A 17660-nucleotide genomic window follows, 5' to 3' on the forward strand; every position below is an offset into this window, starting at 1 on the left:
TCATGTTTGATTCATGGAATAATCCTTTTTTGTTTGTCCAACGGTTCACGAATTATTCTGGCTTTGCTGAAAGCTTTTTGATTGCCCCCCTCTTGTCCATTGTTGATGGTTGTGTCTTTTTGAGATGATATTATAGCGACCCAACTTTATGAGTTTGGTCACATCGTATATTTTAGCAAAACTCTCTTACCTTTGTTTACGTATATCATAATCAACTGTGCATGGTCATAATCAAAATCATCCAAAAACAATCGTAATCACTGTACTGTTGCAAGGTAGTTAACATAAGATTGCCTACTCATCTTCGTAGTAGTGTCTACATTTTGTTACTCATTTAATGACCTCAAAATCTTCTAATTCGAGTACGAGAAGTTTATGGTTTACAGATATAATCGTGCTAAAAGTCAAAATAGTATTCCTTTTGAGTTTACACAATCTCTTCAAGCTTGATAATTTCGAAGACCATAATGTCTTGGGATAAGGAATAATAACGGAGTGGCGTCGCATTATTAGTGGTATACCACACTTGCAAACATATTTTTGTCAAAAATAATTTTGAGAAATGAATTGAATTGAATGGTCGCATATTTGTCATACGAAGACTTGAAATGGCCCACTTTGGGCGTGGGGAGGTGGGGTTCATCATAATCTGTGATGAACAATTGTATGCATTTATCACAATTTTATAAATCTACAATACAAAGTACGATGTTATTAGTTTGCACAACCGTAAAACAGCTGAATTATCTATTACTCCCTCTATCACAAGGACATTTTCTAGGATTTTTTTTATCATAAAAAAATGATTTTCTGTAATTTTTTGTTTTATCAATTAATGATAGGGAATGGTAGATTTCAAAATTTCATTAAGAATTAAAATTTTTGATGAATTACTATTGGTTAATAATTATGATAAATATGTTATTATAAATAAATAATCCGTTATAGTAAAACATTAATTGTTTTTTAGTTTATGTGAAAATTCTAAAACATCATCATTTATGATATAGAGCGAATATATACATATAATTTTTGTGGTAAGCAAACACACAACCTTTGGAAACCTTGATTTTGGCATATTAAATCCTTAAAGTTGTTTTGTTTGTAGACATTTTTCTGCAAACAATCCCATAACGCACATAACTCTAAACAAAAGAGAAACAATCCATCTAATTCTAATATATTAAGGTCTCTAGTGGTTGATCTCGCGACGAATCCAACAATATAAAAATAACATAAAATAAAAAATATGTAATTAATAAATTAATTGATTTTGTGAAAAAACTTAATAATATTTTGCAGCAAGCCATAAAAATAACTAAAAAAAAAATAACCAAAAAAAAAAAATTATCTAAATATATTAAATAAGTTTTTGAAGTAAACAAATCATGTATTTAATCTGTAGAAGTTGAGTTCTTTCAAATTATGGCCTTAAGCATATTATGCCATTAACTGTATTTTCTTACTAGTACAAAAAATGAGCAATGTATTTAACATTTCACAATTCTAAACGCATATTTAAACGTATTTGACGTACTCATTATCGTCAAATTCTAATCATTCTCGTCCCTTCATGCAGTTGTCATATACTCAGAGTCATATTGTCTTATTTCAAATTGAATGGCTGACAAAAAAATATCTAAGCTAAAACAAAGTCTTAAAATTACAGAGAAACATGAAAATATCCAATATATATATTATAAAACAAAAAATTTTAAATAACCTTCTAACAATCGAAAGAAGTATATTTACACTGATTTGCTACTGCCATCTCGGGTTTGAAAGCGAGACTAAGGTGGTCGTCGTTTACCAACCAAGATACATATGTAAGTAGTTTTAGAAAAAATAACTCATACTATAAGTAAACATTATCTCAGCTTAAATAATTCGGCATTAGATGTTATTTGATCACCGATTAGCACCTAATTTTTAAAAAAAAACATTCGGGTTTTTGAATTAATAACACATTATATTCGTGAATATACGATATTCGTGAATATACGGAATGAGAGTTCTTTTTCATTATGTGATTGGTATTAAATGATACACATCATATGATCTCACAAGTCATATATAAATATGCAAAATACTGAATCTTGTACGCAACACACTGGAGATAGTATGAGGAGAGACAAATAGAGTCTTGTCTTGAGAATTGGTTTGGTCTATCTCCTTAGAAAAATAATACTAGCTTTAATGGAACCCACGTTCTCCTCTCTGTCTCTCTCTCCCTCTCTTTGCAATTTCCAAGAAAACATTAAAATAAAATCACAACAACAAGTTTAGTTAGTACTAGAATTAAGTCTTTCACTCGTTTTACCTTCTCTTAGTTAGCAGCATTACATTAGCTGTTTCTTCTACTTCCATCCCCTCTCTCTCTCTCTTCATATTTTTGTTGTTTCACGTAAAGTCAAACCCAATAAATCTGTTACAGCCCATCTTCTCTCTCTCTCTGCCATTTTTCTGAACATGAATACAACCTTCTCATGCTCTGATTCCTTTCTCATTGCCTAAAAAAGAACAAGAACAAGAATCTGTTCTTGCTTCTTGTTAGAAAAGATTCAACTCACAATACAAAGATGGAGTTCAAAAGAGACAATACTGTCAGGTTCTAGATTTTTCATCTTTTTAACAACATTCACTTTTTTTTGGGTTCTCTCAATGATGGTAAAAAAAGTTGGCCAATCCCAATAAAGTTTTGATCCTTTTTAAGTTTTTTTTTTCATTCTTTTATACTAATTTATATCGCAATAAAGTTATGAATATGTTTTTCTAATCTTTTTATTGCATTAGTACATTATTTTGTAATGATTCGTTCTTGATCTTATTTGTTAAAAAACCCAACTCTGTTCTTGATTTTATTGTGACAGATTCTATGGAGACGAGAAACAAACCATAGAAGTAGGAGAGAAGAGAGTGCCATTGTTCAAAACAACAACGGCTCCATTTACAAAACCAGAAGTACCAAAGAAGAGCAAAACCCGTTTGAAAATCCCAAGATTTGGCAGATTCAAAGTGTTTCCAGAGAACTTCGAGATCGAAAGAGACAAGATTCTAGATCCTGGTGGTGATGCAGTGCTCCAATGGAACAGGATTTTTCTCTTCTGGTGTCTTGTTGCACTTTACGTCGACCCTTTGTTCTTCTTCCTCTCTTCAGTCAAACGCATTGGACGGTCGTCTTGTATGACTACAGATTTGAAGCTTGGCATCGTCATTACTTTCTTCAGAACATTAGCGGATTTGTTCTATGTTTTACACATTGTGATCAAATTCAGAACAGCTTATGTTTCTCGTACTTCTAGAGTGTTTGGTCGTGGAGAACTTGTGAAAGATCCTAAATTGATTGCTAGAAGATACTTGAGATCAGATTTCATCGTTGATCTCATTGCTTGTTTGCCTCTTCCTCAGGTATATATATATTTTTGCAAATCTTGAAATCTTGAATTTGTTACCCGTGTGGCCGCACCACTTGGTGAGGTCCACCACTGACTAGTTGGGACCGGACAACCAGGGGCCACATGATTTAAATTTCTTCTTAGACTTTTGTTTATGTTAATAGAGTTTGATTATTGTTTGCAGATTGTAAGCTGGTTTATTTTGCCATCAATCAGAAGCTCTCATTCAGATCATACAACAAATGCTCTAGTGCTCATAGTTCTTGTTCAATACATTCCTCGCCTTTATCTTATTTTCCCTCTTAGCGCTGAGATTATCAAAGCTACCGGAGTTGTTACAACCACCGCTTGGGCCGGTGCTGCTTACAATCTCCTCCAATATATGCTTGCTAGTCATGTGAGTTTGACTAATGAGAAACTACATATATTAAGTCATAGTTTACTTATATAGTAGGCCCTAAGCTTCTAACTATAGAAGTGTATTAGCTTGATGCTCAACTTATGTTATGTTATGTTCTTCTTATGTTTTGACATTTTTGTGTTGTGTGTAGATTCTAGGTTCGGCGTGGTATCTATTGTCAATAGAACGTCAAGCGACGTGTTGGAAAGCAGAATGTCATAAAGAATTAGGGCCTCCAAAATGTATTACGGATTTCTTTGATTGTAGTACATTGGATCATCCGGATCGGAATAACTGGCAGAATGTAACCGTTGTCTTTAGCAACTGTGATCCTTCGAATAATATCCAATTCACATTCGGTATTTTCGCGGATGCTCTCACTAAAAACGTGGTTTCTTCACCTTTCTTGGAGAAATATTTGTATTGCTTATGGTTTGGACTACAGAATCTAAGGTAATTCATTCAGATCAGTCATTTACTCTTCTTTATCATCTCTTTGCTGATTCTCCTAACACAGCTTTCTTGTTAAAGTTCTTATGGACAAAATCTTAGCACAAGTACTTCAGTTCTTGAGACCATGTTTGCTATCCTCGTGGCCATCTTTGGTCTGGTTTTGTTTGCTCTTTTAATAGGAAACATGCAGGTAAAAAACATGAATCTTCTTTTGTTTTATTGAATAGAGAACAATTGTTTTGTTGATTTTTATTTTGGTTGATGTATATATTATAGACGTATTTGCAATCGATCACGGTGAGGCTTGAGGAGTGGAGACTGAAGAGAAGAGACACAGAAGAATGGATGGGACATAGGCTACTACCACAGAATCTAAGAGAACGAGTGAGGCGTTTTGTGCAGTATAAATGGCTGGCGACTCGAGGTGTTGATGAAGAAACCATTCTTCATTCATTACCTGCAGATCTTCGTAGAGACATCCAACGACATCTCTGTCTCGATCTTGTTCGTCGTGTAAGTCTATTCACCACTCAACTCAAAACACATTCCAACTGGTTCGGTTGTTATGTTGCACCCCTTTGGTCTGACTTGTAAGTTCTTGAGATGATTTTTCAGGTACCGCTATTTGCGCAAATGGATGATCAATTACTAGATGCGATATGTGAACGTTTAGCATCATCTTTAAGCACACAAGGGAACTACATTGTACGTGAAGGTGATCCAGTAACCGAAATGCTCTTCATCATCCGTGGAAAACTCGATAGCTCGACGACAAATGGAGGCAGAACAGGTTTCTACAACTCAATCACACTCAGACCAGGAGATTTCTGTGGAGAAGAGCTTCTTGCATGGGCGTTGTTACCAAAATCAACAGTTAACTTACCATCCTCAACAAGAACCGTGCGAGCTTTAGAAGAAGTTGAAGCCTTTGCTTTACAAGCAGGGGATCTAAAATTTGTGGCTAACCAATTCAGGCGTTTACATAGCAAGAAGCTGCAACACACATTCCGTTATTACTCTCACCAGTGGAGAACTTGGGCTGCTTGTTTCGTACAAGTCGCTTGGAGACGGTATAAGAGAAAACTGTTGGCAAAGAGTCTTAGCTTGGCTGAGTCATTCTCTTCTTATGATGAAGAAGAAGCTGTAGCGGTTGCTGCAACCGAGGAAATGATGAGTCATGAAGGAGGGACACAGAGCTCTAAAACTCGTCATCATACGTCTAATGTGAAACCACATTTCGCTGCAACGATACTTGCTTCGAGGTTTGCTAAGAACACAAGGAGGACGGCTCATAAGTTGAAAGATGTTGAAATACCAATGCTGCCTAAACCTGATGAGCCAGATTTCTCAGTGGATGATTGATTTGATTATATAACCGTTTTTGATTTAACTTTATGTGAATCTTTTTTAAGTTAGAAAAAATCACTTTGTTAAAACTCAAAAAAAAACTTTGCTGCATTAAGTAATTCAGAAAATGTTCAGCAGTTTGTATAAAAAATACAGAATAATCATCTGACTATTTTTATTCAGACATCATTAGGTTTGGTCTCAGAAGCTCACTAGATAAGTTTTGTTTGATCCTATCAACTTTCACATGATTTGTATTAATGCCATTATTGAGATTCACACGTCTCTCTCTCTCTGGCTCTAAAAAAATGCTTTTCTGTTTCTGCCGACACTTTCTCTTCACGTTTTGACACAGATCCAGACGAGCTCAAGTCCAGACAAAATCATAATATTTTTTATTCTTTCTCGTTCTAGTTTTGTCGGATCAGAATTTAGTTATTAATTTTCATTTCAGATCAGAGAATGAAATAAGAAGATAGACATGTAAGTATGTAATAATGTATTGCTTTAGATTAAATAGGAAGTTCAATCAGAAACCAAAAAAACAGAGGAAGAGCTTTAGAGCCAAGCTCTTCTATCAGAGACATTAAGCAACAAGTTCCTGAATTTGGTAGAGATACTAGATACTCTATATATATATATATATAGGTATGACTATAAATGGTGGCTTAAAACACTAACCTACCAATGGTTAATCACAATGGAGAGAAGTAATTAACCAAAATTAAAAATCAATAAATGCCTACAAACTATGGCTACAACAATAGGTAATAGGAGTAGGAAACTTAACTGAATCTTGAATCATCATCATCTGCAGCTCTGAAGCTTCATCTCCTTCTTCTTTGGTTACTCAACTCATCTGCTCGCCTATGAGATCAAGACCCACAAGAAGAAAGGTGAGACCTTGGAACAACAGGAAGTAGAAATGCACTCCTTGTGAGGCCAAGAGACTCCTAACTGCTGCGGTGAGCAAAAGAAAAGCTAGCGCGAGCTCTTTGTGGAATATCTTATTCGTTTTCTTCACCGGTTGTTTCTTCTCTTCTTCAACTTGGCTTATCTCCAACAGCTCACTGTCTGAAACTCCTCTTAGTATTTGGTTTGGCACCTTCTTGGATTCTTTATCAGTGAGGCCCAAAAGATCAGATTCTGATGATCTTCCTGCTTTCTTTGTCACAATCCATTCGTAAGAGCTTCCGAGTTGGAATAGTCCAGATACCATCGCGTTGAACTTGGTGACAGACATTGTGTTCTCAAACAAGAGGTAAGGAACAATGAAAGGGAAGGACTTTGGAGCAGGAAGAATGTTGAGTAATGACATGAATATTGGTACATAGCAGATGACCCAAACAGGAAGCTCAGCTTCTGGAACGAACATGGTGATGGGAAGAATTACGCAGAACAATGTGAAGGAGTAGAAAGGAAGTATGAGTTTCCTTAGTAGGAAGAATAGAAGTATCAGATTTGCCTTCTTCCACATTGCAATCTAAAAGGAAGACAAGAGAAAACCATTACATCACTGAAATGATCACATGTTTTGTAACAAACAGCAGCTTTTTATTTACCTTAGAGGTCAAGATCGCTCGAAGACACAAGCGAAATAGCTGCATAGGTCCCGAGTGCCATCGATGTTGCTGCTTCTTGTATGCTTCATATGACTCAGGAACTTCACAAAGAACCTAAAAATTCTCTATACTTCAGTCAAATTTACACAAGGCTCTTCATGAAATTGTGACAAGAACACACAATATAATCATACCTTGACATCGTTAAGATATATGAATTTCCATCCATGGAGATGAGCCCGGACAGCTATATCCATATCCTCGACAGTTGTCCTTTCAAGCCAACCTCCAGATTCCTCAAGGGCTTTAATTCTCCATACTCCAGCAGTTCCATTGAAACCAAAGAAATTCAAGAACACTCCATTAACCTGCTGCTCAACCTCAAAATGAAAACACAGATTGATGTTTTGGAGACGGGTCAACAAGTTCTCGTCTTTGTTCACAAACGCCCATCTAGCCTGAACCAAACCTAACTCAGGCTTCCCCTGAAATAACATTTAGCATTTACATGTTAGAAGCTTCACCTAAAATGGTTCTCTCATACTCTCATAACAAAACCAAACAGATTCACTAATTCACCTATCTACAGACCTTGAAATGTGGAACGGTTAGTTTAAGGAAATCGGAGTTAGGTTGGAAATCCGCATCGAAGATTGCAACAAACTCGTAAGCTTCCACATAATCACAGCTCATTGCAGATTTGAGGTTACCAGCTTTGTATCCAGTTCTAACCAAGCGATGCCTGTAAATTATGTTAACACCCTTTTGGCTCCATCTAGTAACCTCAGCTCTAATTAACTGCTGGATGCTTTCATCATCCGAATCATCTAGAACCTGAATAAGCATTCGATCTTTTGGCCAGTCAAGCTGGCACACAGCAGATATAGATTGCTCATATACCTAAACAAGAATAGACATTTATGTAACTTCATTAATCTAATTCAATAGTGAAGCACATTGTAACTATGTAAGAAGATATGAAACTTTGTTCTCCATACCTCTTTCTCATTGCACATTGGTATCTGAACAAGAACCATTGGATACTCAGATCCTGAACCTTCAACGTCATCATTTCGAAAGGGCTCCTCAACGATTCTAGGCTTAATCTTCTTAAACTTGATCCAAAAACAGCCTAAGCAAAGAATCAAACGATCCACAGACTGTACAAGGAACAGCACAATACAAAACTTGGAGAGAGCTTTGATTGGAGGAGCGATATAATCAGCTCTTAAACTCAACCAACCAACATAAAGCAGATGAAACAAGCTCTGGATCTCGAGTTTGCTTGTCGGGATGTGTAAATTAGGGTTCTTGAAGTAATGCCATCCTCGGTAGTAAGCAACTAATTCAAACCCAAGAGTGGCCAATGAAGCAGCTAAGAAGAGCTTAATGGCTGTGAAAAGCCATCTGTCTCTACCAAGTCTCTCAGAGCCAAGTGGATGAGTGAAACTGAGCCTTCTCTTGACAGAACCAAGGAGAGACCAGAACAGTGTGGCTAGCCAAGTGAGACACCCAACGGCTTTGTGAGCTTTAAGTAGCAAAACCCAAGTCACTTGCTTAGCGTTCTTGCCTCTACTCTTCTCCATTGGTTGAAAGGCACTGTCAGGTTCCTCAACTTCAACGATTGAGTAATTGGGATTCTCCATTTTCACCACTACTGGTGTACCTCTCCTCGTATCCTTCGCCCACAAATCTGAAAAATCAAACCTTGGAGCCATTTTGTTTTTTTTTGAAGGCACAAATCTCAAAGAAGAAGAAGAAGAAGAAGAAGTAGTTGAATCTCTTTGGTTAGAGCTAAGACCCAAATCTCAAAGTTTGTAAGATTTAAGCTAAACCCATCAGAGGAAACTTAAATGTAGTGACTTTAAGTGAGTAAATCTTCAGACTTGAGGGTTAAAGAAGAAGACTTTAAACAACCCAGATCCAAGAACTCGGATATCTAAAGACCCATTTTTGAACAACAGACAAAGAAGGAGCAACAGCTCAAAGGGGTCATTAATAGTGACCTGCGAGAGAGAGTAAAGACAATGAGTGGTTCGGGAAAAGAGCGAGATAGAGAGAGAGAAAGATTGATACTTGGCAATGGTAGATAAAGAGAGAGAGAGAGAGAGAAGTAGAAGAAAGGTATCTAAAGAAGTTTGTAATAAGATCACTTACACTTTCATGTGAATGTTTCCTCTTCAGCTACCCTAAATGATGGTTTCAACATGCAGATTCATCTACTTTTTTTTCCAAAATCAACAACACTTCATGAATCTTCCTCATAGAGTAGCATTTTTCAAAAAAAACAACTTTTAGAGAAAAAGCTAGAAAAAGAGGACAGATTGAAATGGTAGTGACCAACTTGATTATAATGGGCTACTAATCTAAAAAGGTTACAAAGCAAATATTTTAACTTTCGAATGAATTGTAATAAGATTATTATGTAACAGCTTGACAGAAAAAAAAAAAAGATATTGTAATAGTGGCAAATCTAGTATTAGGTTTTGAATGATAAAGATATAAGCCAAGCTAGGACGTGGCAATTGTATATTACCTCTGTGTGTACAGTTCATTTCTGTAGCTGATAAACATATATACTCAAAAACCAAACTGTTCATCAAATGGGCAAAAGCCCCAAATCACATGGAATGGAAGGTGTGGGGGGGGGGGGGGGAAAAAANAAATAACAAAAAAGATACGAAGAAAATAAAAACTTGCACTACTAACCTTGTTTAATATTATTCATAGGTAAGTTGATTATAATAATTTCCGAAATTTACTGGAAACATAAACAAGCATATATGAAAAATGGAAATGATATGAAAGATATTAATATTTGTTATCCCAAAATGAAAGTTAAGGAAGAAAATATGTAAGTCCTCAATATATTAATAGATTTTTCCTGATCTAATGTTTTTAAAATATATTAATTGATTTAGATTTTTTCTGATCTAATGTTTTTAATATATGTAATAATAAAATTATGTCAACTTTAAAAGACTCTTTCACATTCAGATTTATTGTTTGTTGTGTTTTAAGATTCTTGTATGACTTGATATAATTTGTATTCTCATCATATGGAACTTGTGTGTAAGGGGTTTACAAATAAGGTCTACTAGTCTATTTGATTTCATGCTTATGGATAGAGCCATCGAGATTTGCGAAGGAACTTCTTTGGAGAAGATAGACAGTTAAGCAACCTTGTGTACAAGTTATTGTTACTTTTGCGTTCAACTACGAAACTGCAAAGTTAGGTATAACAAGAACACTTAAATTAAGCACACAGTTGTCAATGTGTCCTTCATTAATCTTTTCATGTTATGAGAGTTTTGGGTTCATTGGGAAAATATATCAAAACAGAGAAATATAAATCGAAAGAATAACTTAACGGATCCTGAAGTTTCTATCTCATACGACTAATAAAGAACCAATCCTGGCTTTGTAAACTCTAGTTCAACCAGTAAGAACCCTAAATTTCTTCTAAAGTCTCCAGGATCCAACAATTTCTATATATCCTTCAGGCACCGGAAGTTGCAACGTCTAAAGCAATTTTTAACAGCATTATTGTTAAGTTAGAAGCTCCCTTTTCCGAACTATCAAGAGCCATGAAAAATGTTTGTGATTCGATTTCATTGAGCATCGATCATCTCAGTGTCTAAATGTTCTTTCTCCAGGGGTTTGGACTCAGTGTCTGACTGTTCTTTTTCCAGGGGTTTGGACTCAATGTCTGAATGTTCTTTCTCCTGAGGTATGAACTCTGTAGCAGCAGATGGAGATGGAGTAGTAACGTCCAAACACGAAGAATCAACAGCCAGATTTTCAACCACTGCATCTTCTTTCCCATTTGCTACTTCTTCTTGATGATCTGTTCCGGAATCATGCTCCATCTCCATAGAAGGGTTTGATTCAGAATCTACTGTATCAACCCTTACGTCAACTTCCTTTCCTTCTTCTTCAGACACTGGTACGGATTCTGACATTGACGACAATGATGATTCTTTTTCGCATTCAGGGTCTTCTGAATGTGAGATGATGCCGTTACACAGCGAGGACACATTCGTGTCATTTGCCTCCACCTCGGAACTTTCAACAGAGCCCTCTTGGCTAGATTCTGTGTTTGATGATTCAGTTTTCTTCTTATCTTGACCTTCTTCGGATCTAAGACTTTGCTGGTCTGGGCTGAACCCTGCACCAATATCAGATATCATTTTGTGTTAAAAGTTATTTCTCTTAATACAGTTCTAGTAAATTCACAAACTCGGCAAAAGAGTTATTGCTCTACCTGCTGTAGAGGAGCATGTATGCTCGCTGAGAAAGGACATCTTCCAGTTCAACGTTTTCCACCTGTGAGTATTTTCAGACGGGATTAGAAGAGTTTCCTTACAATTGCATCCTAGTTTAGGTCAATATATGTAACAGTGAAACATAACAACAAGAGAGTATAAAAGATGATTTTTACCTTCGAATCGTCTATTCTGTACCAGTTTCCACGAAAGTCCTTAATGTAGCATATGTAATGGCCGAAAAACGAGGCATTCAACATATCTAAATGCACAATCACAGCGTAGAGTTTGTATACATCTGATCCTTCTCCTCCACTGCTCATGTAAGGGCCAAGATCAAACGTCTCCGGAAAATTTATTCTTTTGTTGAGTTTACCGAACCTCCCACCCTGCACATATTTTCAGATTTCTTAGATAATCTATGGCAACGAGGCTAACTAAAAGCAAAAAGGAGGACAATGTAGCACAAACCTGGAATCTTTTTAAGGCAATTGTAAGAATATTTGGAGCACAACTAATTGAAAGGCGCTTGCATGCCTTCACATAGTCATTGCATCTGGAAAAGAGATAATATAGTTTGAGAAACACACTCCATTCACAGGATGAGCATATCAGCCATGTCTCTAATTCAAATTAAGGCTGCAGAAGTAATATTAAATACCTGTCACATTTGTATAGATTATCCCCCTGAAGCCACTCTTTGGCTGTGAACTGATCAAGACATTCCTCCAATGATACGGCATCCCCGTGGATCTCAACAGTTAAATCCATCATATTTTCATATTGGTCAGAAACATTACTGCAAGCAGTACACTTGACCTGCAAAATAACGAATAACAGCAATTGAGGGGAAAGTTCCAAAAAGAGAGAAGACAATAATTTAAAGCAACAGAACCAAGTTTCAAATATGAAACATAGATATGAAACTAAAGCAACTGAAGTAAGTTCAAACATCTTCAATGAAATAAACAAAGTGTGAGTGCCATCACGGTTGACAAAGAATTGGAACTGAGATCATGATTACACGCAGACCTAGGATATGGAAATCAGTCTTCCACTCAATTCATTATAAACCTCTTAAGAGTAGGTCGATAGAAAGATTAACCTGAATCAAACTTATCACCTAATGACTCTACGGTACAAACATAAAGCTAACATATATATTCTGAAAACACTTTTCATCAAGCTTGTATTAATTCAGAATTTGCAAATACAGTACCTGTGACTGAAGAAGGCCACCAAATATATATTGAATAAGTGTTGTTTCTTGAGCGCGAGGAGGCACCACTTTTTCTCCACCAAATTCATCGAGGCAAACAGATTGCATCATGTCAATTGCAAACCTATATCACATAAGTTTTCAAAGCATTAACTTACAGAAACTCCACACTAGGCTTACACGAACGAGGAACAACTGCTGACCTCATCAACTCATGAGCATCCTCCTGTCTCCCATACCCAAGATTTCCACCAATATTAGGCAACCGCGAAATAATGTTCGTTGGTGAAAAAGGATACCGGCTATAGTTTGCTCTGTCAAGATGAGTTTCAAATTCACAAAAGAAGCACCAATCATTTCGCCTACCTGTTAAACAAAAGATAGAAACCAATTACAGAAAACCAATGGAAGAGACAAAAAGCATTAAAATTCCTCTGATAAACAATTTACATTCTCTCTTGTGGCCTCTCTCCAGAAGGTATGCAACAAGAGGACGAGTCCACGAAAGGCATTGTAGAACCACATTGGCGAAACAACTGAAAGAGGATTGACATTAAAGGAAAAAGAAAATCATTTAAAAAGAATTGAACTCATTCAATGGGTGCATTAAAGCTGCACTAGAATCCAGATGAGCAAAAAACCTGTTTCCACAGTTAGTGAGCCCACAAGGAGCCATTATTGGTCTGTCCCAGTTAAAATAATTAACAAAACTTTCGTATGGGAAAAGAACCTGCAGAAGAATGAATACAAAAAAAAGAATCAGACTCTGCACAACCACAAACTATCAAGAGAGTGCCAAAAACATCAGATGAGTAAAAGAAGACCATTACATCTGTTGGCTTGAGGGCAACCTTGCTTTGGCTCATTTTAGGAACCAATGCAAGCTTAGTCTTCTTAGAAGCAGACATATTCCCAAAGAGAGAAGCTTTGAAATCGTGATCATCATCTCTTCCCACCGATGATGAGTCAGTACTCCGAAACACCTTACATTTTAGTTTATGTCCTGAGCTCCAATCTGACTTCTGGCAAGCCGCAGAGCTAGTGCCAGAGAACAAAACAAATTCCAAATATATAAAAAAGCACTAATAACCCAAAAATTCCAAACTTTCAAAAGCAAGATTGTTCTGTAAGAAACATTGGAAACTAACTAAAGAATCGAAAATTTCACAAGCAAAATTGTCTAATAAGGAGACATTATATCTAATAACAAACAATAGATGGAACTAAAATTCCTAAAAATCGAAACTTTCACAAGAAAAATCGTTCCTTTATCAATCTCCAGCTACATCTAAATCCAAACCCTAACCCTAAAAAAAGGGAGAAACTTTGAATCTTAACAACATACCAGTATCGAACAGATTTGCAACGAGAGCACTTCTTGGTAGTTTCCTTCCCACATACAGAGCATTCAGCCGTATCGGGAACCATGAAATCTCTGCGGTGGTCGCTATCGAAACCACCGGAGCCACCACCGACCTCGAAGTACTTTGCAGCTGTTTTTTTGACAAAGTAGAGAAGACCGATTGAGAGAAAGAAGAGCGTCAATACAAGCTGCGTGAAGAATTTTAGATCCACAGGTAATACAACTTCATGCATCTAATTCCAAATCGTGTCTCCTCCTTCTCTCAAACATCGATCTTCTTCTTCTTTGTTTCTCAGATTCGATTCGGAGATGCCAAGAGAATCTCCTCTGTTTTTTTCTTTTTCTTTTGCTCTGTGTTTGTTTAGTGCCTTAAGGAATTGAGAATGGGCCTTTAGCTCAATTAATTTACCTTTGGACACTTCTTTCCTTTTTTTTTTCAANTTTTTTTTTTTTTTTTTTTTCAATTTTGTCTTTTTTCTTTTCTCTAATTTAGTCAATTTTCAGTTATTATAGGCCAACTAATATTTTTTTGTAGATTTATTTACATTATAAGAAATTTAATTTTAATGATAATTAGACATAACATGTCTCTTTCTAAATAAAAATAAATTATGATATATATAAGAAAATGAGTTATGAGTAATAAATAATAAAAAAGCAAAAATAAATAGAAGCTTATTAAAGATAATGTGATAAATTTGGAAACAAAGCTTATTTTTGTGGTATTTGTGAGAATTGCCATTTTTTTTAGTTGTGACGTCACACCATATAAAGTTGCTTCAAGATCGATGTACAAAATATGTATAAACAATCCAATATAAGTAAAATTTGATAAAGTTTGAAGTAACTTACTCGGATCATACAACATACATAGAAAAACTCATACATTTAAACATGGCTACCATTGTCATTGTAGTACAATTAGACCGGAAGAGTCATGGCTACCATTGTTAAATTTTACCGAAGAAAAGAGAGTCAAACATTGATACATTTAAACATTAAACTCATACAGTTTCATTTGGTTTATAGGTTCACCTTGGAGCGGAACTTAAGAACACAACTTTTCTCTTCTTCCCAAATCAGCTCCAACCTGATCGATTCATTAGCCTTCACACAGTTAGCTTGGAGGAATCCTTTCCAGCCTCCTACCATTCTTAGTCTTTTACTTTTATCGTCCTCTAAATGCAGTTTCGTGGACCATTTCTTACCTTGTTTATCCAACAGAGTCATTTTAGTTTCTTTATCGATGCCATTCATCCTTGTAAAGGGTATTGGAAGACGCTGCAACACAGATTCACACAAAAAGATTAAGATTTTATAGACAATATAACAAAGACAATGCTTCTTTGGAGTGATGAAACTAACCAGTACAGAAGCTGAGACGTTGTAAGGTGTAAGAGTTAATGTCACAAATCGGTTTTTCGATGGTGAAGATGAAGCTATCCATCTCAATCTACGCTTCTTTTCATTTCTTCTTGAGCATTCCTGTGAGATTTTCTCGTCATGGCTACTCTCTTCATCGCTTTCCTGATCTCTCGAAAGAGACTCTACTTTGTTAGCTTCTGAGATCTCTTCTTCTTCTTCCCCCTCATTTGGGATCAAACGTAGAGTGAGAGTTCCTCTTTTTTTGATCAGTTTGAAAGTTATTATACTTCCAGCACTAAGGCCATTGGCACGACAGAAACTTTTCCATCCACGTTTGATGCAAAAAGTTCCGCACCACTTCTTTCGTTTCAAATCTAGAGTCCATGATCTGCCCTTTTGGTTCATCAGAATTATCTCTCCATGTTTTGTATATATTCCATTTTCCCTCATAAACTTCTTTGGAAGATACTGAAAAAATCATAACAATATTACAACATGAACGTTATCTAATTGAGAGTCAAAGAGTTTTTATTTTGGTTCAAATAGAGACAGTAGAATATACCATTGTGTCATAACGTAGCGACGAAGGCGCAATACTAGCCACAAAACAAGAGGGATCTAGTGAAGAGGACGACTCTGTGTCTCTTCTTGGACTCTTTTTCATTTTCCTCTGCCTTTGAATCTTCCCTGAAAAAGAAAGGAATGAAACTAAGCAAATATGTGCACATTTCTTTAATGTCAAGTGTCATGGTTAAAGATAGAGATCAGACAGAACACAACTCACCGATGTTGCTATCTTCATCGCTCTCCGGTTCTGTGGAAAGAGACACATCATTAGCTTCTTGTTTTGACTCTTTAGCTAACAAACGTAAAACACGAGTTCTTCCTCTTTGGATCAGTTTGAAAGTGACGGTATCTCCACTTTTAAGTCCATTGGCATCACAAAAATTGATCCAACCTCCTCTGACATAAATCGTTCCGCATGATGGCTTTTGTTTCATTTTTAAAGTCCATGATCTGCCCTTTTCATTCATCAGAACAATCTCTCCAGATCCAGTGACTACACCATTTTCCCTCACAAAAGCCTTTGGAAAAAGCTGAAGAAAAACATTACAATAAATTCAGACCCTAGAATGAGAGTTTCCTACTGGAGTTCAGATGAAGATCGAGAACTGTACCAATGAGTCATAACGTAGACTCGAAGGCGCGACGTTAGCCACAAAACAAGAGTCTTCATTTGGACTTTTCTTCTCCTTCTTCTTCTCTGGAAAAAGAAGAGAATCTAAGTGTTAAATAGTCAAACTGGTTCTTTCTACCAACAGATCCATATGAACACAGAGTCAGAACAGAACACAACTCACCGAGGTTGGTCTCCTCTTCTAAACAAGAACCATATCGAATCTCACAACAGCTAGGTCCCAATAGTGTCACATAGAAAGCCAAGTCTCTCTCTTGTCTGAAAATAACAATGTCGCCGATTCGAAGATTATGTGCAAGAGCGAACTCTTTCCAACCATCAGTGAGTCTTTTGCCATCTAACTTCACATTCCAGATTATCTTGGACGCGTCTGATCTTAGCCTTGCCGTCTTCTTCTGCTCATCTCTTCCTTTTATATACTTCAAGAAGAAGGCTACAGGAATTGTCTGAACCAACATGCAAATACAAAACCAGACTCATCTTTCTCAATTAGCTTCTCAGAGAGACAGACACAATATATAAAAAATGGTATTGAGAGAGAGAGAGAGAGAGAGAGAGAGAGTACCAAGTGGCTGTGAAATCCGGGAAGAAGAGGCTTGAAGAAATGTTTATTTGGCATCCCCAAAATCTTGCGAAGCTCTAAATCTCCCAAAGTCTACGGCACAGTTTCTTGGAGGAAAGAATTGTAACAACAATTCCAACTTGAAGACGACAGTTTATTTTAGTGTTCTTGAAACTCTGACAGCATTTATAACCATTGTCACTCAATAAGACCCTTCGATGACATTTTTTTAGGTAGATGACTTTAATATGAATATTTATTGTGAACCTTTTTTTTCTTATCTTATTATATCCATATACGTACTACTATTTTTTGTTTTTTTTTTAACTAATCCATATACAGTAAAACCTCTATAAATTAATAATGTTGGGACCAAAACATTTTATTAATTTAAAGTGATATTAATTTATCTATAAATTAATAATTATTATTTTATAGTGTAAATTAATAATTATTATTTTATAGATATATTTTTAATAGTTTGAATTTTAAAAATTATGAATTGAGACAATTTTAGCAGAATAAAATTAT

At 35.9% G+C, this 17660-nt stretch overlaps 4 protein-coding genes across 5 annotated transcripts; 1 reads left to right on the top strand and 3 right to left on the bottom strand.

Moving 5' to 3' along the window:
* Positions 2340–5794, top strand: LOC104713911 (probable cyclic nucleotide-gated ion channel 14). The gene is made up of 7 exons (XM_010431141.2): positions 2340–2608; positions 2871–3408; positions 3580–3792; positions 3947–4248; positions 4327–4438; positions 4525–4761; positions 4864–5794. The coding sequence occupies exons 1-7, from the start codon at positions 2580–2582 to the stop codon at positions 5608–5610; spliced, it is 2178 nt and encodes a 725-aa protein (XP_010429443.1). The 5' UTR covers positions 2340–2579; the 3' UTR covers positions 5611–5794.
* On the bottom strand, positions 6082–9564 carry LOC104713913 (probable xyloglucan glycosyltransferase 8). Its single transcript, XM_010431142.2, has 6 exons — positions 9315–9564; positions 8156–9163; positions 7749–8057; positions 7352–7642; positions 7158–7271; positions 6082–7078 (listed from the first exon to the last, which is right to left on the bottom strand). The coding sequence occupies exons 2-6, from the start codon at positions 8873–8875 to the stop codon at positions 6446–6448; spliced, it is 2067 nt and encodes a 688-aa protein (XP_010429444.1). The 5' UTR covers positions 8876–9163; positions 9315–9564; the 3' UTR covers positions 6082–6445.
* LOC104713914 (ubiquitin carboxyl-terminal hydrolase 19-like) lies at positions 10409–14380 on the bottom strand. Its single transcript, XM_010431143.2, is given in 12 exon segments — positions 10409–11305; positions 11307–11325; positions 11422–11483; positions 11599–11811; positions 11894–11978; positions 12084–12241; positions 12642–12765; positions 12845–13007; positions 13092–13177; positions 13283–13371; positions 13472–13679; positions 13987–14380. Coding segments are annotated over 12 exon segments (1995 nt in total). The 5' UTR covers positions 14238–14380; the 3' UTR covers positions 10409–10768.
* Positions 14848–17349, bottom strand: LOC104713915 (B3 domain-containing protein REM14-like). Of its 2 annotated transcripts, none has more exons than XM_010431144.1 (7): positions 17133–17349; positions 16731–17013; positions 16548–16633; positions 16154–16466; positions 15932–16056; positions 15370–15837; positions 14848–15285 (listed from the first exon to the last, which is right to left on the bottom strand). In XM_010431144.1, exons 1-7 carry the CDS (start codon positions 17184–17186, stop codon positions 15028–15030), a joined length of 1587 nt encoding a protein of 528 aa, XP_010429446.1. In that variant the 5' UTR covers positions 17187–17349; the 3' UTR covers positions 14848–15027. The 2 variants fall into 2 exon arrangements, with proteins under 2 accessions (XP_010429446.1, XP_019085121.1); XM_019229576.1 differs by having other exon boundaries at positions 16548–16651.

This window comes from Camelina sativa, chromosome 9 (genome assembly GCF_000633955.1).
Source record: "Camelina sativa cultivar DH55 chromosome 9, Cs, whole genome shotgun sequence".
NCBI lineage: Eukaryota > Viridiplantae > Streptophyta > Magnoliopsida > Brassicales > Brassicaceae > Camelina > Camelina sativa.

Coding starts and splice junctions, on each gene's coding strand:
- LOC104713911 (XM_010431141.2), top strand. CDS start 2,580: ATGGAGTTCAAAAGAGACAATACTGTCAG. Junction 4,439..4,524: donor TTTTAATAGGAAACATGCAG/GTAAAAAACATG, acceptor TATATATTATAG/ACGTATTTGCAATCGATCAC. Junction 4,762..4,863: donor GTCTCGATCTTGTTCGTCGT/GTAAGTCTATTC, acceptor ATGATTTTTCAG/GTACCGCTATTTGCGCAAAT.
- LOC104713913 (XM_010431142.2), bottom strand. CDS start 8,875: ATGGCTCCAAGGTTTGATTTTTCAGATTTGTGGGCGAAGGATACGAGG. Junction 7,643..7,748: donor TAACCGTTCCACATTTCAAG/GTCTGTAGATAG, acceptor ATGTTATTTCAG/GGGAAGCCTGAGTTAGGTTT. Junction 7,079..7,157: donor GAGCGATCTTGACCTCTAAG/GTAAATAAAAAG, acceptor TCTTCCTTTTAG/ATTGCAATGTGGAAGAAGGC.
- LOC104713915 (XM_019229576.1), bottom strand. CDS start 17,186: ATGCCAAATAAACATTTCTTCAAGCCTCTTCTTCCCGGATTTCACAGC. Junction 16,652..16,730: donor AGAAGAGGAGACCAACCTCG/GTGAGTTGTGTT, acceptor TTTAACACTTAG/ATTCTCTTCTTTTTCCAGAG. Junction 15,838..15,931: donor CGCTACGTTATGACACAATG/GTATATTCTACT, acceptor TGATTTTTTCAG/TATCTTCCAAAGAAGTTTAT.